At 41.0% G+C, this 24,176-nt stretch overlaps 1 protein-coding gene across 1 annotated transcript in view; it reads left to right on the forward strand.

Moving 5' to 3' along the window:
* The first annotated feature begins 450 nt into the window (after nucleotides 1-450).
* The window catches only part of RHEB (Ras homolog, mTORC1 binding), a 31,150-nt gene continuing 7,424 nt past the window's right edge, over nucleotides 451-24,176 (forward strand). The window contains exons 1-4 of the mRNA XM_042042808.1: nucleotides 451-677; nucleotides 11,158-11,270; nucleotides 17,613-17,680; nucleotides 20,791-20,873. Of these exons, the coding sequence (XP_041898742.1) occupies nucleotides 451-677; nucleotides 11,158-11,270; nucleotides 17,613-17,680; nucleotides 20,791-20,873 (491 nt within the window). The remainder of the gene's footprint in view (nucleotides 678-11,157; nucleotides 11,271-17,612; nucleotides 17,681-20,790; nucleotides 20,874-24,176) is intronic.

The following is a 24,176-nucleotide window of genomic DNA, read 5'->3' on the forward strand; positions in this document are numbered from 1 at the left end:
AATGTTTGATAACACTTTCTGTGAAGAAATTTTTCCTACCATCTATCTAAATCTAAACTTCTCTTGGTGCAACTGTTTTCTCTTGTTCTATTGCTTGTTATTTGGGAGAAATGACTGACCCCCACTTTGCTACAACCTGTCCAACGACGTGAAAGGCATTCAGGGTCACTGATTGTCTTCGTACTTGGAAAGCCAGTGGAAACAATCTAAACTGTGTTGCCTTTCACCGTGGTCTTCTGTCTTTGGTAGGATACCCTACAAAGTATCTGTTTCTTGCAAATACTGGTTGACTCCTCAACTTGGTTGACTCCTTTGGTTGTGTTTAGCGACACTTGGAGCGCAGAGATGAATCACAGCTACTGAATTGTTGAGAGGCTCTGGTTCTTCCTCAGTTTACCATACACACTTTGGTTGCTGGGCATGTACATTTTAAGAATAGCTGAATGAAGGATGCTGGATGAGACAGTGGCGAATGAGGCAGTTGTGCTAACGGATGACACGGGTTCTGAAAATGCAGATTTTGGATTATCAAGCACAGTGTTCCACAAGATGAAGTTAGGACAAGCAAAAGAGCGGCTTGAGCCTTGGGGGCTCCTGCAAAAGGGAAGCCCACTGGAATTTCTCATGGGATTCTTATGTGAATTAGAGAACTTGAGGCTAGAACACAAGGAGGAAATGTACAGCAGTTTGTTTTGGATGGAATCATCAGGAGTTTGTGGGTAATGGCCAAAGGTTATGAGGCATAAGACTAAGTGCATGATTTCTGAAGGGCTTTTAAGGAATGAAAGACCCTGTGTAACACTTGGAAGATTAGTTCAGAAAAGTTGTGGTCTTTCTGTGTTACGTAGATATCAGCTGCTGAAATCACAGTTCCCTGATAGATTATGCTTTAAACAGTGAATTTTTCTTTCAACTTTTTTTTTAGTATAACACTAAAATCTCAAAGATTGAGGAGTCTGTATTTCTGGGATGGTTGTCAGTGTTCTTGGGTATTTTAGATTACAGGAACCAGAACATCATGTGTGCCAAACCTAGTTATTTGTGTTCTGTGGGGTATGGAGTTAAATTAATTTTAATTTGGAAAAAGAGGGAATATATAAGTGGTCCTCAGTGTGTGGATGTAAACATGTGCAAGTGTAATACAAAATTAGGATATGAACGTGTCTCTTGACAACATTGTCTCCAGAGTTAGTGGGATACATCTGTCTAGCTTCAACAACTTGTCAGATTGTATTGCCAAAACTTCATTCAATATGTATGACCTCCTTTAAAGGTACTCTTGCTGTATGCAAAAGAGCTGGGATGCAATATGTAGGAAAACTCCATTAAATCTGTCCCACAAACTGTCAAAACAATCAAGCACTTGACATTAATGCAGTAAAGTGTATTTTGCTTCAAGGCTTGTTATTCCATCAATAACAAATTTTGGTCTTCTGAAATCTGTTTCAAAATTAGCATTTTTTAATTAGAACTGGAAGTTTCTGCTTTGAAATGTGCATATAAACAAGCACCATGTTTCTTAGTGTGCTGAAGTACCTTGTTCTCCATTGCTTTCTTGGAAATGCTGTTTGCTTCTTTTGTACGGTTTGACCCTGGTGAAAAATTCTAAAAGAAGGTGTTGGTTGTGCTGTTTTGACCTTTGTATGTTGAGAAAAAACATCAAAACTCTTCATAAACCTTTTGAGGTTGCTAAACTTAAGTGTAAAAAAAATGGTTCAGTTGGAAGGTAATTCAACTTTTTCTGAATAGTGAAGGTAGGAAGAATAAGTTGTCTGAATGTTTCAAAATCTTGTTCCTTATGCAGAGTGTATAGGAGTCTTAGGCACCTAAACCTTTTTTCTGCTTCTCTGTCCTCAACTGCACATTTTTATCACACTTTTATCCCCAAGTGTGGTGATAGGACAGAGGAGGAGCTAACGTGAAACTTGCAGAACTGATGGGTTGATGTGCAGTGTGCAGCAGACAAATACAATGTTCTACTGTGTCTGCTGAAGCCTGATCTGACTTTAGGTTGTCTTAGAATGTAGTTCAATACTCAGCTGCTTGTCCAGGCTGTGTGGTTGTGCTAGTGGAGCACTGGGAAGTGAAGAATCCAGCTTCTATTTGCAAGGGCTTCCTCAGGTGCTGGACCTGGACTGGCTGGAAGATGCTTGATTGAGAAAAAATGGAAAAATAATTTCATGTCAAGTTGCAGGTGTCATCCTCATTTATCCCCCTGGGATACTGTCAGGTGGTTGGGGGAAGGTGGGAGTGAGATGCAGTAGTGGGCTTTTTTTTGATTTGTTCTGTGTTTTTCTTCTTCCCTGCAAAGGTCAGAGTTTTGTATTGTGACCTTTTTTGCTATATAAGATGAAAACTGAAGATAGGAAAGTATGATTCTTATCCAAAACCTGTTCATTTGAAGTACCTTGTGAGCCAGCAGATGGATACATGCTGGTTAGGAAGGTAAGAAAGCCAGCTGGCTGTCATGGCAGGCAAGAACTTGATAGTATGATGTAGCAAACAAGGGTTACCTGTTCTATCTTCTCTGCCCTGTGGCAAAATCAACTATGTCATGTCATATCTGGCAGATCTTTGGCTTAAATTCCCTTAATGTTTCCCAAGGTTGGGGGCTCTAATGATTCTCCTGGTATTCTGCATGGTGTTATTCTTACCCCGGAGTCTTGTTTTTGTCCTGCTGTTTTACCCATGTGTGTCATGCAGAGATTTTGGTATATTATTACTTTAAACCTTCCTTACTGTTGACAGATTGTCCTCTGTATTCAGCAGCTACTCCTGGGTAGATGGGTAAGTGTGTAAATGCAGGAGGCTTGCAGCCAGCATTGGCAGGGAGGGGTTGATGACTAACTCCAGCTGGGTAAAGTGCAAGGCTGTGAGGATGGCATTTAACAGATTGTGGCTTTCTTCGACCCTGATAAATAGAGGGAAGGAGCTTCACATGGTAAGCAGAAGTAACATGGAAGGTGGTGCCTATGCAGTTAATTCAGAGAAGATCTAGAGTTGAAATGGAGAAGAGACAACGGTAACAACAAAAGCTGATTGGAACCTGGTGATGAGGAGAGAGTTGTGTAGAGGAAGGAGCAGTTCAGGCACACCCTGGTTTTTATGTTGGCATGGTTGTGTATAGATCCACTGGGCTTATGCAGGAGAAGTGGTCAAGGCTCAACAATGTGAATATTAATCAAAACTGTCTTTAGTGTTTACTAGTGGATTTGTGGACAGAGATGTGATGGAGCTGACCATGTCCTGCTCTGCCGGAGGAAGGAGTCAACACAAATCTTTGTCAGTATCCCTGAAATCAGCTTTCCTCTTCTGTGTTAAGAGCTTTTGGTGTTGTCAGGGTTGGTACTGCAGTGCCTGATGCTTCGTGCAGCCGTGGGGACTTCCCCAGTGTAGGAATAGCAGGTGAATAGTGCTGTGTGCTGATGTTGTGTGCTGGTAGCAGCTGTCCCATGAGTGTCAGGGTTTGCTGGCCACATGCGTTGCTGGCATTGGGTTCATCGGACCTGGGACCATCAGTGGTGACACGAAGAGCCTGAAACATTGGCTGACCACCTCAGAGATAGATACTGCTGCAGGGTGGAGCTGTCTGTTGTTGCCAAGATCTTCTAGTGGTTATTATGCAGTTTGATTTGTGTATTTTTATAATATGTTGTAAAAGTAGCCTGTCCTTGTTGGCACAAATAAGTTGTGTCTTCCAGCTTTTGCCCACAGTTGGTGGAGAGCTCTGTGGACCTCCCTTCAGAGTAAGGCTGAAACTTCTTAGCAGTAGTTACAGAATGTACATCACATTATTTGCTTGGATGATGTTACAAAGAGAGGGAGTATTATCATTATTGTCTTGTCGGGATTTTGTCAGGTACTTGCCTTCTGTCATCCTACAGCAAGGAAAAGAGAAATACATCTCTTACTATTGTTCCTGCAATTCCAAGAAGATCCTGGGGCCCTCTGGTCATATGCATTTCAATAGTACTGCCAAGATGGTCTATTCCTCACCCATTTCAGGTGCTTTTGGTATTACTTGGTGTTACAATATGCTCAGGGTCGTGTTCCTAGACTTGTTCTTAAATGATGCCAGGAAAGGTTTGCTGACATTTTCAGAGCCTTTGCCCTCTGCTTGGTGGTTGCTGTAAGCAGTGATTGATGTATGGTGGCCACAGTGTTGGCAACCATGAATCCTATGGCTCCAGTCCTAAAGGTCCTTTTTAGGGAAGACCTGCATGTCAGTGGAACTGAGGTCTTTCATCTTGGTAAGGGTTCTCTTTTACTGGTGAGACTTGCAGAGGGAAGAGTTCATCCTGTTTTCTAATGGAACTGGGAAGTTTATCAGGCAGTATCTGTGCAGAGGGTGGAGAATGGTGCTGGTGACTGCAGCTGGAATGATCCACTTCAAGAAAGAAAGGCAATTTAAGTTGTACATCCCAGCAACCTTTAGCCCCAAGAAACTGACCGGCAGTGGGGAGTTTGATCCCTTGTGTGGAAACTAAAACCTTGAAGATGGGAAAGGGGAATGCATGGAATGCATTAAAGCAAGAGAGATGTGTTATTTCTGATGACATAGCATTTAAAATGGATTTAATGATGAAACAATGGCAGTTCCTAAAAGGATCTTTCAAAGACATTTCATTTGATGTTGTACCTACCTGATGTTTCAAGAAAAGGTCAAGTTTATTCAAACACCTAAGTGTGTGTATAGGGAGAAAGGACTTGGATTCTACCCAGCAGCAGAAGTTGAATTTTGCCCCGTTGGGGAGAGGAAGTCAGTACAAATTTCAGGCTCTTTGCCTCTAAGTGTGTCATAAACTGAAATGTTAGGATCTGATCTTTAAGCTTAATAAGCTTCCTTTTAGAAGTTGTTAAGGTTTAACCCAGTGGTCAGCTGAACACCATGCAGCCATTCACTCACTGGTGGGGGACAGAATTGGGGAAAAAAGGTAAAATGGAATTGGGATAAAGACACTTTAATAGTACAGAAAAGGAAAGGTAAATTACAGTAATGGTAAAAGAATATACAAGTGATGCACAACTCAGTTGCTCACCACCCACCTACCGATGCCATTGAATATCTGCTGCTACCTGAAATATTTTAGGCCTTATGCTGTGGGAAGGTGGTGTAGGGATGCACAGTTTCTGCAGGAAGTCTGAAGGGAATACAGAGGATGGTATTTATCTGAGAAAGTACAGGTTGACTGTCTGGGGTATGAATGTCTGAATTTCCTTTGCAGTTAGGGAGCACCAGGATGCAGTTCCCCTGACCTATTTAGAGGATCCTGGATGCAGCCAGATATGCATGCATTCCATGGTCAGGTGAGGTGTATGCCACAGAGGTTTTCTGGTTTTTTTTTTTTTAAGCTTTTTAACAGCTTTTCCCGTATTTGACAACTGACAGTAAACACATGGAATTAAAATTCATGTAACTTATTAAAAGGGAAATAGCAGGAAACCTGCAGCCCTCCGCTTTTCTGCCATCAAGGGTAACAAGCAGAGGTAACTGGACTGTGTGCTAAAATAGCTGAAAGATTTCTTTTGACAGTCCTTTGCTGTGGTTACTGACTTTATTGGAGACAAAATGGACTGCTTGGTAGTATAAGCTGTTGCAGGAAAGCAATGGAATTTTTCCCTACATACTTGCTTGGACATGTAATACATTGCAACAAAGTGTAAGGGACCGTTGAGGAATGAGCACTGCTGTAGGAGGGAGCAAGCCTGCTGCTAAATATCAGGGAATAAGGCACACGCTCTCTTCTTGCTTTCCTTACAGAAAATATGATTGAAAATATGATCTAGATAGCATTAAGACTCTTGGCTTGTGTTCAGAAGGCTCACTGCTGCCGACCTAGCAAGGGCCTGCAAGTACTCTTGTGAGTTTGACTGATTGCTTTGAAATCTGAAAAAAATAAAGGAAGCCATGTGGCTTTCTTTCTAAATGACTGCTCTCAGATTTCTTCTGGCTTGCAGAGGAATACCTTTGATAAACCTCAAGAAGATTGGGCAATGCAGAAGGAAGGGAAACAAGCATCTCCCAGCTGGCTTGTGCTCTTGGGTGTTACAGACCATCATGTGAAGCTCCTCTTTTACAGCAGAAATAGTTCTTGCTACAAAACCTTGCCTTAGGCTGTCAAACATATTTCCTTGTATGCTAATAAAAAAATAGATCAGGAGAAGCTGTAGCAATGAGACAGAGTGCCAAAGATGTTAAAAAAGAGTTTGTGTTGTCCTGAAAAGCTGATCTACTCTTTGGTTTGTCATAAAGGGTTCTGCAATGTTTGAGGCTCCTTATCACATTACCAAAAGAAGTGTCATTGAGGTCCTCTGACTTTCACTCTTACAGGATTGTAACCTTTAGCCTGTCCTCCAGAAAGCTCAGAGAGCATGTTGAGAGAGGAGTGCCACCACTCTGTGTTGCAAATCAAGCACGAATGTCATGAGCAAGTGCAGGAATTGAGCTCTTTGCAGGGATTGAGGGAAGAGTTCTTTCTCTAAGCAACAGAAAATAATTTTTTAGTCCTCTTACTGTAATGCTGACATCACGAGGAAATCGCTACAAAAACATATAAAACTACAGCTCAAAGTAGATGTTTATATAATTCCTCACAATTAAAAGTCTAATAGTAGAATTATGTTGCATCTGAGTGAAACAAAACTACTCATTGTATTGCTGTCTCCAGAGATTTAGAAACAGAATTCTTTATTGACCCAGATGTATCATTTTTATAGTCATTAAACTAATTCACCAAACTACAAAGCAATGATCAGCAAAACAGCAACTACACAGCCATAATTAGTACCTGGGGGGGGGTATCTTAATTAACCATAGAAAGTTGCTAATGATGTGGCCTGAGATGAATGATGAGCTAGTGATGGGTTCTGAGATAGTGTTCGATCTTGTGAGAAGATCTTCGTCGAAGAGGGATGCTGTAATCCTCTTTGCTGCCCAATTAACCCCCATCGGCTCCAGGAAGTTGTTCAGTCCCGCTCTGTGCTCTGAGGATGAATAGATTATCTGCACTATGGAAATGCCACTGTCTCTATTTTTTGCGTCTTGGTATTGTGAATCAAAGAAGATCAAGGTCCCAACATGCAGGTTAAGTCAAGTGCATCTTTTGGTATGAAAACTTAATCTCTGTGCAATGTAGTAAGTTGAGTGTGCAGCCAGACTTACCTAAATTGACATGACTGACAACATTTCATTATGAAATTTGTTGAATGCTTTTTGTGACAAAGCCTAAAGTAGTTTGCTCTGTGGGCAAGACTGGTAGACCTAAGGAGAGTCTGAGACTAGGTAAGTCTAGTTACTAAGTTAGTCTAGAGACTAGCTTAGGTAAGGTGCTAGGCTTGTGGTAGGAGTAGATGAGATGCTGCCAGCTGTTAAATGTTTGATTATGCAAACTACATAATCAGGCATTTTAATAGCAAAAGATAGGTTAGAGGAGCTCTGCGTCTACGCTGCCAACAGAATTGCAGCTCTTCAGTAGTTGTTGTTCTTAAGCAGGACAAACTGTTTACTGATGGCTTGTGTGGGCAGTTTCAAGGATTGAGAAACCCTTCCTGTTGAGATAAGCTGTGCTGTGCTGCCCGTGGCTGTCAGCGTGGCCGTGCCACGTCCGAGGGCAGCTGTGCATCCCCGCTTGCACAATGCCCTGCTTGTGGAGCTGTTGTTTGACTTGCTTGCTGCCCGGTTGCATCATTTTTGTCTCCTGGGTTTGGGCGGAAGTGGGCTGCCGATGAGAGTTTAATCTGGGCTTTCCCCCTGCCTGTTGCGAGGAGAACGGGGTGGGGTGGGGACAGCAGGCAGGTGGTGGTGCTCAGAAGAGGGGCATGACCTCTTTGGGGAGGCCAGCTGTCCCCGAGCCCACCCAGGCTCAGTTACTCATCTGCTTGGTAAACTGCCTGGTGTTGTAAAGCTTGAATTTTAAGTCTAGATTATAAATACCACAGCTCTTGTCCAAGTAGTAAAAGGACAAGTAAAACACAATTTGGCAATTGTTTTGCCTTGACAATTGCAATGGCATTTGAAACTGATGTGCTATGATTGCGCTAGTCAGTGTTTATGGGATGTTCTGCTTTATGGTGTAAGTGGTCTAGTGTACGAACAGAAACATGACAGCTTTAGTTTTTGAACTGGCTTTCTGTCTGAAAATCTGCTCCTTTTCTGTTTTGACAGCGGAAAACTCTTTTCTTTGCCACTCTCACATAATACCATAAATAATGAATTGTGTATGCAAATACACTTTGGTTACTTGTGGACAACTTGAATTGAGTTTTCAGCCACCTGGGACTTGTATTCTAAACACCCATGAAACCCATTTCTCACAGCCTTCTGCCCCATTCCTTCAGGGAGAGGGAGAGTCAATAAACGTGGAGGATTTTGCTTACAACTCTGCCATGGAGAGTATCTGGTGCTTTGAGTTACTGTAGCAAGGCTCTGCACCCAGCTTCCAGCCTTGCTTCTGCTCGTGTCACTTCTCCTTTTGGTCTCAGTGGATGTTTGTTTTCCTAACACTCGAATACAGTGGATATGTCAAATGTACCAGCATGGAGGATGCTACAAAGGAGAAGCTTAGCAAACTGCAAAAACGTGTGGCTGTGTTCCAAACGAGGGCACATTAGAGCTGAGCCTCTTTGAGGTGTGCACCCTTGAGTAATCAGCTAATCAAGCCTTTGCTGCTGGTGTCAGACTCTCATGCTGTTGAGGCTGCAGTGTGCCCGTGGTGCCTGTGCATCCAGACAGCTGTGTCTTCCCTGCTGTGCTCTGAGATGGAGTTGGCACACCGGCAGGGCAGGTGCGGTTGTGTGTGCTCCCTTGGCCTCACGGACATTGTGTTTGTGTTGCAATCCTTGCTGAAAGCCTTGTCTGATCATTCTGGGGCAAGAGCAGATAGGAGCTAAATTGTCAACTTGATTTTCCGCTCTGTCCATGAGCATAGGTCAAAGGCCTGGAATAAAACCTGTGGGACAAAGTTCAAGCCAAGCTGTTGTTTACGTGGTTCTGCCTGCTGCTTGCTCATGGGCTTCGACACTGTGGCAGGGTGTTAATGACTCAGGGTTTCCATTTCTCATGACTGTGGAAGCCTTGGTTTAGTGGGATACAGTTGCCTGCAGTTACCCCGAGGGGGTAGGTGCTGAATCCCGGGCTGGAGAGCTTCCCTGTGGCTCATGGAAGAGAGCAAGCTTCCTCTTGTGATCATGAACACATCATTGCTGGAAGGCTTGTTATAAAGCTTGGAGGAATTTAGGAGGAGAGTGTTGGAACACTGGTTTTGTCTGTTTCCTCCTTTTTCACTGTTAGGAGGAAAGCAGTAATTAATACAGCTGGGTGTGAAATGCAGCATTTTCTGTTGGCTCCGACTTCTTTCTGCTATTCCGTTTCTAGGCTTCGCACAGACAGACGGCAGCAGTCAAGTCTTTCAGTTAGTTCAAGATCCTTCTTAGGAGGAAAAGAGTTCAGTGATGATCTTTACTGAACTTATCTCTCTTATCCTGAAGATCTATCAGCCTAATATGGGAGTAGTTAGCCTTTTTTTTTAAAAGGAGTGCTTAATGTGGTGGTATTGGCAAAGAATCTGGGAGTATGAACTCTGGGTATCAACTTCATAAGTTTATAGCTAAAGAAGAAATAGCTTGAAAGTTCACTCACTTTTGAAAGGGTGTCCAAAATACACAGTTTCAGAAAGTTGCTGAGATGCACAGTTTCAATCCTTAATCTGACCTTATTAGGATGATTTGGGTGATGTGTATGTGTGTGCCTTGCTGGAGCAATGGTGTAAAGTGAAATGTCCTCTGTCAAGTCATGCACATGAGCATGACACCCTCAGTTGTGGTGTTAGATAAGACTGGAAAATTGTATCTTAAGAATTTGATTTTAGAAAAAGCAACTCAATAAAATCTTGGTGATGGTTGATTTTTGTGGTGTTTGTCTGGAATTTTTTTTAGCATTGTTCCTTGAATAAACTGCCATGATTGATGGGAGACAGCAAAGGGCTAAGCATGGCAGAGAATGAAATGGAAGACTGTTTTTTTAACATCTCCTGAAGGAATGCTTAGGAAAAAACTTTTCCTGTGTACTGGAAGTGGGCAATTTTTACCCAAAGCATTTTATTCTTGAAAACAATGATAGTTGTTATTTCTACCACAACGTTGGTTACTTAAGAGGTCATTGAGAGGTTTCAACTGAGTTGGATGGTCTTGAGTCAAAATTTTGACTTGGGGTTGTATTTTGTTTGTGCTTCTTGATGATGAAAAGGGTATAAAGGAGCATGAAGAATATGCTTGTTTCCAAAAGCAGCTAATGCACTTGGCAATCTTTGTAAGAGTGTATTTGTCCAGTAAACGTAATGTAATAGGATCTAGGAGATTCCCAAATGTAGAAGATGTGCTGTAATGGAAATTGTGTTAATGCTTCAGTAATGCTTTGAGAAGTCTTCAGTTGCAGAGCTTTACAGGTGCTTTTTATGGTCAATGTATGTGATTCACCATCTTGTAAAATCTTTCAAGACTAAATGAGTTTTCATTTTTTCAATCTGCTACTAAGTTCAGTGCTTTGCATTACTCTTTAACTGGAATGGGGAACATTGTCTGGTAAAGTAGCAGTTAAATTGCTTTAAAAAAAAAAAACCAATTATGCCCCCTCAGTCACTGCTTAAAATACAGCATCCACTGGCCTGTTGTGGTGTGGCAGTAGGAGGATTAATAGGAGAGTATATTGGTCTCAGGAATTTTGAGATCATCCTTTTGTCATGGGAAATATGTCCAGTCTCCAAGTAAAACCAAATTTGGCTAATGCTATCCAAGTTTTCTCTGTGATTACTGAAAATTATTTTGAATTTTACTTGCTTCTTGACAGAAAAACGTTCCAAGTATAGCAGTTTGTTAAATTTAGTTCTATGAGGATTGTGTGCTGCTGCTTTTAGATTTGTTTTAAACTGGAGGAGTCATTTAAATTATGCCCTGTTAAAACAAAAGCAGAACACATGCCGAGTAGCTTTTGCACTGCTTTTTATATGTTCAGGAGACCCAGTTACTAGAAATAGGCGCTTAAATTAAAAATAGGTCAGTTGTCATGTATAGATAGTTTAAATGAACCACACAGAGCTCATATTGGCTAGATAGAAAATTGGTGTATCCGCTAGTAAGCACTGAAGTGATAATAACCTGAAGACTTTGTTTCATTACAGATTTTTCTTTCATTTGCTTTACAGGAAAATCTTCACTGACGATTCAGTTTGTGGAAGGACAGTTTGTTGATTCATATGATCCAACCATAGAGAACAGTAAGTAAATAACTGCCAAGCTGCTCTTCTGTATCAAACTAACTTGTATCAGAAGCCATTGGGGTTATACATATTTCTTATGTGGGTATTTACATATTAACATTAAAGCCCATTAATTACCACAGAAGTTTTATTATTCTTTTAAACCAGTGCTTACATTGTTGTAGCATGGAAATCACTGCATATTTCTCCAACGGCTGGGCTTTTAGCACTAAATGAAGGGACACCTAATGAACGTGGCTAAAATGCCTCTCCGTGTATTTTATGTATGTTGTTGAACATCTGCTTTCCCTAATATACTTGGGGCACTTTAAATTCCTTACATCACACTGTATGAAAATGTGCCACTAAATACAGGTATTCCAAAGTCTCACATAGGATCAGTGTATCCAGGTGAACAGAAAGCCAGCAGTACCGACTACCTTAGAAGGTAGATGTGCTGTAGCGATGATAACACGATAATCTTTTAAAAAACTCCTTTCCAGCAGCTTGATAACAAGGCTGGTACACAATCAGCCTGCTGCACATACTGGGTATTTGACTTCTCAAGTGTTTTTTTTTTCTCTTAGCAGTTTTTTAAAATAATTTTAGCACCTTTGTGAGTAGCTGGCATAGCAGGTGAGTAAAGACGCTAATGCTAAAAATGCTGCCAAGAGCAAAAAGTCACTTCAGAGGTTACCTGGCATTCATTACAATCCAGTCACCTCTTTCTGAGCTAGCAATGGCCATAAAGTACTTGAACAACTGCAGTGGTGGGCTGAGTAACTTGATCATATTGGCTTACTTTAGTCATGTGGCAAATAAAACTGGTTTCATTATCGTAGCCCTGGGGTTCTTGTATTTTAATGACTTCTGAAATGCAGTGGTGTAGCAGACATTTTTTAGTATTTTGAACTTCTGCAGTAGGATGTTAAACCTGTGTGATACTCTGGAAGTCTGAATGAAGCAATCAGCAGAACAAGGTTTCTTTTGAATATATATGTGGTATAGAATTACAAATCAGTAGCTATTGGGATATTTTACTTGGGATTATTTTATTGCTTAGAACTAAAATTCAAATGCTACTTTTTGAGAAACTCTAAATTTGCTTTAGCGAGTCAGAGTGGATAATTTGGCCCTTGGCCTGAATGTTAGCTCTTATACAGATGTCATTAATACTAACACTTTCCATTGTCCCTTTTTACTTTGTTTGAATTATAAGTCAGGTATGTCTTGAATTAGAGCTGCTAGCAAAACACTGGGGATTAAGTTTCTATATTTTAAATTTTAATGCCAGTTGGGACAGGTTATTTTTTACTATCTGTGCCATATAAATGCAAATTATTTAAAGTACTCTTTTAGTTTTATGCAGCTACATGGGGATGAATAAAAATCGAGAGACATGGAGTCAAAGTCTCTCCAAAATACTGAGTCTGTGTCTTCTTGTAGGATTTTGACACATTGGTACAATATTGTCTTGTTTCATCCTTTACCTGTTGTCTGTAGCTGCTGTCTGTAATTGTAGTTGTGTGTCTCATAACTTCAGCATTTCTGAACTATGCAAAAATACACTGTAGATGAATTTTGCTCTAATTTGACTCTCGTAGTCTGCACTGTTTGCTTGGTCTGAGTTCTAAGCATTGAGCATGTCCTGGCCATGAAGACTTGTTGGGAGGGGGCATCTTGAAAAGCCTTAACTTTTCCCTTGATTTCTTACTTGTTTGGAAAACAAACAACATTATTCATTTGGTGTAAGTCTTGTGATCTGTGATGTGGCTGGAGGAATTTGCTTCCTGAAAGGTAGAGAATTGAAGGGTCCTTCTGACATCAAAAAATGTTGCTGGGAAGTAAAGGTTGAAAAGATAGAAGTTAAGCCCTGAGGTTCAAAACAGTGGGAAATCTGTTCCATCTTTAAGCCCCAGAAAGCCTGATAGAGGTAATGTTTTAAAAAATGCTTCTGTGAGGAGCAGACAAGAGAACACATTCTAATTTAACACTAAAATTTAAAATTTATTGAAAAATTTTTTAAGACAGATATGAAACTAGTTTTGTTGGGTTAGGTGTAAAATAATTCTTTTGACTTCAGAACGTCATATTTCAATTTTTTTTTCCTTAATATAAATCTTTGTTCAGTGAAGTCTTTGGACACTCCCAGCTGTGTTTCTGATTCTATGCAGGGTCATAAGACACAAAGTAAGTGATCAACTCTTATACTTTTCCTAGCTCGTGATTTCATATTTGGTGGACAATGTTGGCAAAAAGGGTTGAAAAGTCCAGGCTCTAATACTAGGGACAGTGTTGGAGAATGTTGCATTTTTCCAGGGCATTATAGCAGGTTGTAAAACCTGTTCCGTTTCTTCTGGTGGTTGGGTCTACACATGTAACAAAACTTGGAAATTAAAAGAATACATGGGAAAGGATAGTCTGGCCTAATTGTTGGTGGTAATTTATTACAGTATTCTACCAGCAGTGAAGAAAGGGTAGAAATCTGCAGTACTGCTGCTAATGCAATCTTTCTAATTTTTGTCTTTAAATAATAAAACTTGCACAAAATTTGACTGCAAGGCTAAATTGTATAGAAGGCAGTCTGTAGTCAAGCTCTTCCAGGAACAAGTTGTGTAGCTTATAAGCCTTGAGCAATAGGAGTAAGACCTAATATTGAAGAAATTTCAGGTTTTAAGTGTGAAAATCTCTGCCTTTGGAAGTGGTAAAAGGAAAATAAGGTGCATCAGATTTTGCTTGGTGTTTGTGAAGGTTAGCACAGTTTCACTGCTACATTTTCCTTTGATTATATTACAGTAGCACCAAAAAAGTTAATTTATTTCAGTAAGGAGCATGTTGGATTCCGTTGCTTCTACTAAACTTGTACGTCAGGAAGAGTAACTTGTATCTTTTTGTGGCAGCAGTGGAGATGAGAAATAATTGCTTTGGAAAAGAGATTTTCCCTGTCTGAATGTCCCAACAGGAGTGACATCTCAATGGGTGGCTAGTCTTGAGACAGCCGGCTTGAGAAACTAGTGGAACTACTACTTGCAGGAATGTTGGAAAGAGAAGAAAGAGCCTTGGAGAGCAGGAGCGTGTGCAGGGAGTCTCTGTGGACACTGGGCTGGATGGGGCTCTGCAGGCAGATCAGCTCATGTGAAGTAAGACCAGTGCAATTTAAAACTCAACAATTTTACAGGAATGAAAACTAGAATCTGAATTTGTAACTCAAATAGGTCAGAAGGAACAGGTAGTGAAGATGTGCATATAGCTCCACCCACCTCATCTTTGCAGGGATGTCTTGTGTTGCAGGTAAGATGACTTGACTGCCCAAGTCACAAATGTGTCCTTCCAAGGCCTGCCCGGCTGCTTTTTCATTTTTGTTGCAGTTTTAGAGGGCCTTCTAGCACTGTTCCCCAGCTCTGCGGTCTTCCTTTCTCCTGTAAACAGCCTCACTCCCTCCCTAAGGAAAGGAACATCTTTCCCCATGGGCTTCCTACCTCCATCCCGTGTTTTTTAATACAAATGTGAGTAGAAGCATATTAGAAAGGGGCAGGGGGCTGAAGGACCCTTACTAGTTGTGGAGGGGGCACCTATAGGTTTAGATGAGTCTGACAGAAAATTTTCAAGGCTAAATTTCTACACATGCCTTGGCAACGGCACTGGAAAGGTGAACTGTGCTTCTCCTCAGGAGCTGCTGGTGAGCAGCTTTCTAAGGGGTGCAAGTGAGGCTTCTGAGGAAAACTAAAAATAGCTCTGTTGCATCACACATCTCAGTGTTGTGAAAGATGTCCTTGTAGATTAGTGGCAGGCATTGACTTAGGAATGCAGATGAGTAGAAAAGGATGCAGGAGGTGGTAACCAAGGAACCCTCGCCAGGTAGTTGTATTTAGCTACCAGCCAGCGATGATGTTATGGCAATGATGTTACAGTACTCTTACACTTTTCCTCACCGTCACTGTTTTATCTAAAGGCCTGCATTTCTTTGCCTGTTACTGTTTGGGTTTTTTAATCATAATGGCTTGTTTCCACAGCAGCTGTCATTTGAGTTGCATATGCAAATCATTTCATTCATGCTGGTCTAATTGCAATGTACTTGATCTTCATGTACCAATGATCACTGGAGTTGTGTTGCAAGGTGTGAGAATGTCCTGTTCCAAAATCTATGTTCCAGTTGATGAGCAGTGTTTTGCAGATGCTCACATTACGATTTAGAGGTGCAGAGATTGGTCAGGTCTGCTGAAATGTGTTCTTGGCCCACCAGGAAGAGCCAAGTTGGGCAGGGATCGTAGTTGTTTGTCTTGTGCACAGGCACAGCAGAAGTCCCAGGATGATAGGTGATGGAATTGGAAGTGAACATTTCCCTGGATCAAGGGGACCAGTTTTTTCACAAAATTAAATTCTTAACCAGGAATGTTTTTAAAAAGCTTCAGCAAAGAAATGGGAGTCATTAGTTGTGACTTCATCGAAGCAGATTTGTCTTCACCCAGTGGGCTGCGCTTAGTGCTGCAAGATACTGCACTAACAGCTCTCCTCACCAGGCTGTGGTGACTCCTCCACTGTTTCCCTTCTCCTGTCTCTATCACATTCTGCTTCCAGTAATGATGATGATGTCGTTGTTGCTGTGTCTCTTTTAGGCTTCTAGAATAGTCTGAAAAAGCTTCTGTCTGTCCCTTTTTAAATATTAACTTCATGATGTTCTTGAAGCTACTTTGACTGCAGAGTGCTTTGATGTGTATGTGAAGTGTCAAGAGACTGGAGAGGCTGTTACTTCCATGCACCTGTTAATGCAGGGTGTCTCCAGAGGAGTCTGTTTTCCCTCTAACTCCAAGCAGTGAGATTGTATATAGCAACGCTGCCTGCAAACATCTGTTCAAACAAACAGTTTGTCCCCATCATAGCATTCATCCAAGGCAAAAAGCCATTGTGGATCCATGTTTCATAACCTAAAACTTTTGTGCAGCAATAACAACAGCGTCCAGACTGATTTGAGGGGAGCACACGTGCTAAAGCAGCTTTCTTAGGGGACAGCCAGGGTAAGGCAGTTAGTTGCTGTCTTTGAGGCTCCATTTCAAATGTCATTTGCTGATTTTGTAATGGAAACTGTAGGTATACTTTTCACTGTTGATTTAGACCCTGTTAGCTTGGCTTTGCTGTTTGAATTGCTCCCTTTTTTTGAGGATTGGATTTATGAGGTGGGTTGAAACCTCCAGTTTCAGCTATTTCAGCCCACTTACTCAAGATAATGCTCGCATTGTGGGGACTTGCCAGGGCAACGAGCTTTGGCTGAGAGGAGGAGAGTTAGCCAACTCCAGCTACTTCAGGCATGGGCAGGAACTGCACGGCAGGGTCAGGAACGTTCAGCTGTGCAGCTTTGGGAAGCTGTTGGACAACTTAGCTCACCTAAGTGACCTGTTCATCTGACTCTGTTTCCCTGCTCATCACTGCAGTGACAGATGAGGTTTCTGGGGACTGTTGGTACTTGGGGAAACCACCCCAACCAGAGGATAACACAGACTTTGCTCGGTGTATCAGTACTGTCCAGCAATGGTGTCTGGAGTGTGTCTTGAAGGCCAGATCAGACCTCCAGATCCAGGTTTGTGTGCTCTAGTTGGGACATTATTCCTGCAAGAGCTGTGACACTGTTTGCTTTTGCAGTTGCATAACACAAACACTGAGTAAGATTCCTCGGCTCACAGCGCGTTGGCATTTCATGAATCTGAGGAAGAGCAGCAATTCTCATCACTTTTAGGGACTGAATGTACTTCGTGACTGGGGACTGCCTAGGCTGGTAGCTACAGCAAGTGTGAAAGCAGCACGGTGAACTTTTAGCTAATTGTCATTATTTAGGCTTAATATAATCATAAGTTCTGTGTGTTTTAGCCCCCAAAGATTTTTCCTTTTTTCAATCCAGATCACTTACTTCATAGTATTTACATTTAGGAAATTGATCTTGCTAAACTGCTTGGAAACCAAGGAAAATATCCTGTAATAAGTTCAAACTTAGCTTTGATGCCAGTTGAATTTAAGTGGCTTGTGTTACCACAAATTACAGTTGTCTGTAAGTCTCATAGAAATGCATGCAAACCCCCTTTTTATTCCTTTTATTCCCTCTTTCCTTTTAAGAGAGCAAAGAAGCTGCTGCATCCAAATGTGAGAATCATCTGAAATTTGAAGTCTTAAATTAAATTTCTGAGTTTTGCTATCTGCAATAGACTAGTTAAAAGTACAGCACCTGATCAGCCTTTATTGCTACTTAAAAACCTGTAACTGGAATTCTTTTTCTCTCATGCCTTGGCTGATGATAGCACAGATGAGTGACTTTTGATCCCTTCCTTGTGTGTAATTCTGACCTGTTTATGTATTTCGTTTTTGTTCTAGCTTTTACAAAACTGATCACAGTAAATGGCCAAGAATATCATCTTCAGCTGGTTGACACTGCTGGCCAGGTAAGTTATCTTTCTTTGAGTCTTTCTTCCAAGTGAAGACAACAGATATTCATACTCTGTTGAGCTTAGTTGGTAGTGACTGTGCATTCAAAGGTGCAAGTTAACTTAAAAATGATCCTGTCTTGTTGTTTAGTCACTAAAGAACTTTTTCTGTAGTATTTATTTAAAGGTTTTGGTTTGTGTTTTGTTACTGTTTTTTTTTTTTTCCCCCTATCTATTGAATTAGTGCCTAAAAAAGGGAAGAGGGAACTGCCTTAACACTGATGTCCCAAAAGTTCATCAGTGGCTTGTGTGATATTTGCAGAGTAAATCAGCAGTCTTGCTTTAGATAAAAAATGGCACTTTGATAAACCCTGGGGAAATTTTTCATGGCTTTTTCCTATTCGTGTGCTCCAGCTACACCAGCATGACTTGTATCCATGAAGCAGTCATGGGCAGCAGACAGATTCATGTAGGTGGTACTTACTGAGTTACCAATAAACTGCTGCAGTTTGTCTGCATTTTAATATGATGGTTCATATGTGTGTCTGAGCTCCACGTCATGGCAGGGAGCAAGGAGGAGACAGGGAGCACGTGTCCTGCAGCATGCTGGGGAGCTTTGGGAAGTTCAGGTGTTCACTATTTACAGGTACAGGTGTTCATTACATGGTGCTGCTTGGCTGAACCTATGTACAGGAGTGCTGCATCTTTTGAGAGACTCTATATTAGGGAAAATGACCATCAGGGACCACTAAATCTCCGTATTTTTATCCTAAAGGTTTTTTTGTGCTTACATGCCCTTGCCTTCGTGATCTCATACTATGCCTCTGGATTTTTCCAAACTATGAGTAGTGCTAAACAATGTTAGTGTTGTAAAATATTCTGCTAGTACTTGAGGCTTTAAAGCTGCAGGACGCCTGCTCATAGCTGGGAGACTATTCAGAAGGGTTGTAACCTTCTAGGTATGTTTGATTGCTTTCTTGGAAGAGAGCTGTGTGACTGGGGAATTGCCATGCTGTGTTTATATGGTGTCAGCCCGTGGTGCTCATCAGCAACACATGTAATCACTCAGAGGTGTCTGAGCACAACACTGGCCGCACGTTCCGGGGCAGGATTGCTGGATGGGGAATGCTCTGCAGAGGAGAGGGAGGGTGAGAGAGGGCCAGGCTGAGGAGTGTGAGCAGCAGAACGAGCTCCATAGGTGTCACTCTGTGCCATTGAGTGCACTTGCATTACAGCTCCAATTGTGTAGCATAGTGATAAAAGAAGAATTCCTCTCTGGGGAGGAAATTGCCTTCTGGGAAGGCAGCATGACTCACCACTAACATACCTCTATTGCTGAGGATTATTTTAATGTTACACAGTATTGTGGAACCTAAATAGCTTATTTGCCAGCCTGTGGTTATTTTCAGATTTAATTCTTCACGGAACGATTTTAACTTTGATTTCTGGCTCACAGGGTTAGAGGGGAGAGATGATGTTGGGTTATGGAAGGTGTGGCTTGGACAGATTTCTTTCTCAAGTCTGTCTTGCTTAATGGCCCATAGGGAGTCCTCACGTGTATACAGCGCAGCAAGAATTGTATTGTAGACACTTTTGAAAACCTGGCTTTGGCTTGAAAAGTTGTAGCAACGTTATTTTATCACTTGAAAAATTTCTTTATTTGACCCGTAAGTTCCAGGGAGCATAGCAGCTTTTCTTCTTCTTGTAACAAGCTAAAAATAAAGTCATGAATTGGGAACAGTTGAGATTATGGCACTTATTTTTCTTGGTATTCCTCTTCTGTCCTGTGCCTCTGTACTTTCCTGGTTATTTACTGAGCTTTGTGCAGTTTAGTTCAACAGGGGTCTTGATACAGGGTCACAGAAGAGGAGTGTAAAAGGAAATCTTACCTAACACCAAATTCAGCTGGGGCAGTCCTGGGAAATTCCGGGTAAAGTCAAGCCACTACAGAGTTGCACTTTCACCTGTTTTACACAGACTTAGCTCAGATCCCTTCTGTATTGACTTTGGGATTTCACATCCAGCTGGAGTGGCACTTTGGCATTTCAGAGAAGATGGGGGGGGGGGGCCTGCCCTCACTGTGTAGCAATAAAGGCAAATGAGCGCAGCTTTTGCCAAGTGTTATTCTTTCAAACTTTTTTTGGCTGGATCTGTGAATTTGATTTTATGAAGAGTTTTTCCTCTTCTGCCAGTGAGGGAAGTTTGATTCCTTTTGGCTGTCTAGATTTAAGCTGTGTGATTGCACTGCTCTACCTGTTCAGCCATGACAATAAACAGAGAGGTTATTTGATCTTCAGCTGAAATTACCATCCTCAAAAGCATTGGTTTAGCAATTTGAGAACTCATACATTAGGAAGTATGGCTCTTGTCAAAATGGAAATGTTTCCTGGGAATATCTGTTGGAAGAGGCTTTTAACATCGGATTCATAATATTTGTGTTGCATTACCTGCAATATGTCAATTTTGTTTGCCTATTTGGTCAGTCCCTTTTCTAGAGGGGTAATAAATTCAGTAATTAAGTTTCTGGTGGTTTTGTCTGGGGTTTTTTATTTATGCAAACACTTGTCATATAATGTAAACTTACAGTTGTCATAAAGCAACTAATAACTGTATTTTTTGCATCTCTAGCTGGTAAGCATTAGCTGGTAAGCCACAATTATTCGCTTCCTACCAGATTCCTTAGGTAATTTAGATGTGATCAGTGTCACTTGAAATTACAAACTGCTAGATCCTGTTGTCAGCTGTTGAAATTAAGATTTTGAAATGTATCACCAGCAAGATAAGAGGTGTAATTGCTAATTAGTGGTGGGACAGAGTGGATGTTTTGTACTAATACAAACAGATAATTAAGCAGGATAAGAGGATTGGGAAGAGCTTCAGCTCATCCGTAGTCTTAGAGGGAAGAAAACATAAAAGCTGTAGATTAAATTGTTGCATATCCAGACTGACTTCTAGCTTTCTCTTGGTTTGGTAAAGATGCCACATGTGACATTATGATGAAAAAATTCTGGAAGTGCTACCTATACAAAATGTCTTAGAGATATGACCAACTTACCTGATGGTGATCTGATGGCAGCAAGTTCTGAACTGTGGCACCCTTAATTTTAAATGCAATATTCCTTCCACAGGATGAATACTCCATATTTCCTCAGACGTACTCCATAGACATCAATGGCTACATTCTTGTTTATTCAGTCACGTCAATAAAAAGGTAATAAAATCTGTTTGTGTTCTTTTCTTTAAATATTTCCTGGGTTTAGCTCCTGCCTCTGGTATATTTTATGTGTGATTATTCAATTAATCTCTCTTTCCCTTAGAAGTATAATAGGAGTGAGTATTAATGTTTTTTCAGAAACGTCCCCTCAGACCCATATGTCACAGATGCTTCTCAGAATAATGTGCAAAGTACCATTAAGAAATGAGATAGTGTTAAACTACACTGTTTTGAGGTGTAAGTAAAAGTATAAAGGATTATTTCAGAAATAAGTAGAGTTTATTGGTCTTGCATTAGGTACAATGGCAGACTTAAATACAAAGCTAAATGGCACTGTACATTTATGTGAAGTACCCAATTTGTTGCTAGATCGTTCCTTCAGCCTTGTAGCTTTTTACAGTACTGAGATTCCTTTGACTTCTTGTCTTGAATTGTCCTGATTAACCATAGAAATATTCATACAAACAGCAACATATGACTTTTGGACTGTAAATGCACTCTTGGCATGCTGCAGCAATTAATCTTCCCTGAAGGTTGTCCCAGAGAATCTCTCTTGTCCTTGCTGTTCCCTGTCCATTCTGACGAAAGGACAGAATCCATCTTACCTGGAGACAGGCAAGACACATCGGCCTTTGTGCGACTTTGTCATCTTCTGTTATTTCTTCCCTTCCTCTGGTCATCTTGCTTTGTTTAAATACTGGTTATCCTTGAATAGGTGTTGATTTTCTAATATTGTACAGCATCTTTATTAGGACAGCTGAATATTTTCTGAAATTTTTGTTTGAATAAAGTGATTAAGACCTTAGACCTTCCAGCCTCATCAAGTACGAGAGAAGTTGATGCTTCCCTTCTATTTTCAAAACAGCTGGTGAGCTTTTTACAAGTGCTGAAGTGTTTCATATATTTTGCTCTGAATCAAACAAAACTGGATATTTCAAGCTCTTTGATAGAATGTCATAAAATACAGGTAAAGCAACTTGCCTGGTGGCTCTTTTTCTTCTCAAAGGAGGGATACAGTCTGGTTATAAACTTGTGCTTCTTGCAAGGTCTTTAATGTCGAACAGATTTCACAGTTCTTCATTCTTGGTTTTCATCTTCAGTTCTGAAGTAGAGAAGGGCAAGCATGTGTTAGGCTTTTATGTGTGTCTAGAGATACTAAACTACCAAACTGTTGGGTCTGAGTTTTTTAGTGAGAAGTTCAGTGGTGGTGCTGATTAACTTGTATGAAATAGGAGTCAGTATTCTCTGCCCTAAGTAGACAGTGGTCCACTCCTAAAGCAAATACAAAGGTGTTCACTGATATATGGTACTTGGAGGACAGAAATGACTCTGACTGAAACCAGTGTGCATCACTCAGAGGATTCTGCAACCTGTGCTGTTCCCTGTTTGGCAGCTGAAGGACATGTTCTTTCTCAGCCACTGCAGTTGTTGCCTCATGGTGTCTTGAGCTCAACAGGTGAAGAAATGAACGTCTGATGTTGTGGTAGCATTCAATCAGTTAAACCAGGTTTTTATGGTAAAATACAAACGGGACAAAACAGAGTGAGGCTGTAGGTCAAAAGTCTTTTCATCACTATTTAATCTTGATCAGTTTATTATGAGTTTTTATTGTTGTTGTTGTTATTTCTTCCTTAAAATTTCGAAGTGTCAGTGATCCTGTCTTATTCAATTCCTTGTGTTCTGTATCAAGACAGTGTTAAGGTGATAGGAAAGATCTTCCACAATACTCTGGTAGCTTCGATGACTTGCCCAGACAATGAGATCACAGTCACCATCTGTCCTGACTTCTGTCAAAGTGTGTCTATTGATCCAGCTGGGCGAGAGCTTTGACAGCAGACATAATAGAAATGCTCTTTTTAAAGTTACCATCTTCCCTGCTAACCTCCAGTGGGAAGTTTAAATAGAACTTGAATAAAAGCTACTGGCCTACATTTTTCATATTCCCAGGCTCTCAGCAGCAAGGTTACTGGAAGGCTTTTGCTCTAGTTCAGCTTAATTAAATTCCAAATTTGTATCTTGCTAGGTTCCATGATTTTGTGTAACACGTTTATCTGACAGCTAGTAATGGTTTTTTTTTGTATTTCACACATTGAACTGTTTGCTGTAACCCATTTGCTTGACAGAATTGGATGGGACCTCTTATGGTCTCCAAATCTCAGAGTTTCACAGCTTGATGTGATGGTGCAATTTTTGGATTGGTCAGTCCTTGCTCCTTTTTTGTCCTTTCTCCTTTCAACATAATTAATTTGGAAAGCTTTCTAGAACATTAGTTGGTCAAGCCAATTTCATTCCTGGCAGTTCTTAGCAACTTGTTTCTGTGTCAGAATTGTGTTTGAGTTTAAACAGCACTTCTCCTGTGGTTTCCACCTTGATCTGTTAACGTGGATCAGTTTTTTATTTGTAGTATTTTCACTAAAAAAGGAAGCTTGTGCACGATCTCAGACAAGCAGATAAGTACCCAAAGTGGGGAAATGGATAACCTAGGTTGGACAAGAGCACTTGGCAGCATTGTGCATGGAAGCCTCAGGTGAGGAGTCGCCAGGGTGCTGTGGTGTTTTTCTGGCTAAGCTGAAAACAACACACCTAACAGGAAAGGGAAGCAGGGATTGTACTGTCCTAGGGATTCAGTTAGCCTGTGGATAGTGTGCTAAGATCTTTCCTCTTGCTTCAGACTGAGAAACAGTTTTGTGGTCTGTAGCAGATGTCTTTTTGGTAGCATTTTTATTCTTTCAGTTTGCAGGGTCACTGAGTTTGTGCGTAGCAATGCCTCTCGACTCTGTCACAGCCAAGCTCCATTCAGCTCATGTTTCCTAAGTAATTATGAGTGTCTAAGGCAAGTTCTCAAGACTAGAATTTCACTAATACCTTCTCAGCATAAGCTCCTTGGGTCCCTGAAGTCCTTTCATTGATTCCACATTTTCGTGTAATCTGTAGTATCCTCCTTGAGTTACCAGTAGCAATTTGTGCCAGACCAAGTCACGCTTATGTTTACAAAGAACTCATTTTCTTGATAGGATACACTGAAACTATTAGCTGAGCATGGAGAAGCATTGTGTTCCACACAGTCTCAAATATTATTGCTGGAGTCTGACAAATTGACCTACTTGACAGAAAATCCGTCTTAAATGTGGTACAGTTTATTGTTCTGGAAGTGAGAGGTTTTAATGCTTTGAATGGTGTTTTTAGGCACCAGGTCTTTGATTGCTCTGAGCTGGAAGCGTGTTTGAGTGCTGCTCTATTTTTAAGAGTTTCAATTCTAATTGAAATGCAGTGCAAGTCAAGGCACTGCCTGTAGCTAAC

This window comes from Corvus kubaryi, unplaced genomic scaffold, assembly GCF_017639235.1.
Source record: "Corvus kubaryi isolate FWS band 111438036 unplaced genomic scaffold, C.kubaryi_AGA036_p1.0 37398, whole genome shotgun sequence".
Lineage (NCBI taxonomy): Eukaryota > Metazoa > Chordata > Aves > Passeriformes > Corvidae > Corvus > Corvus kubaryi.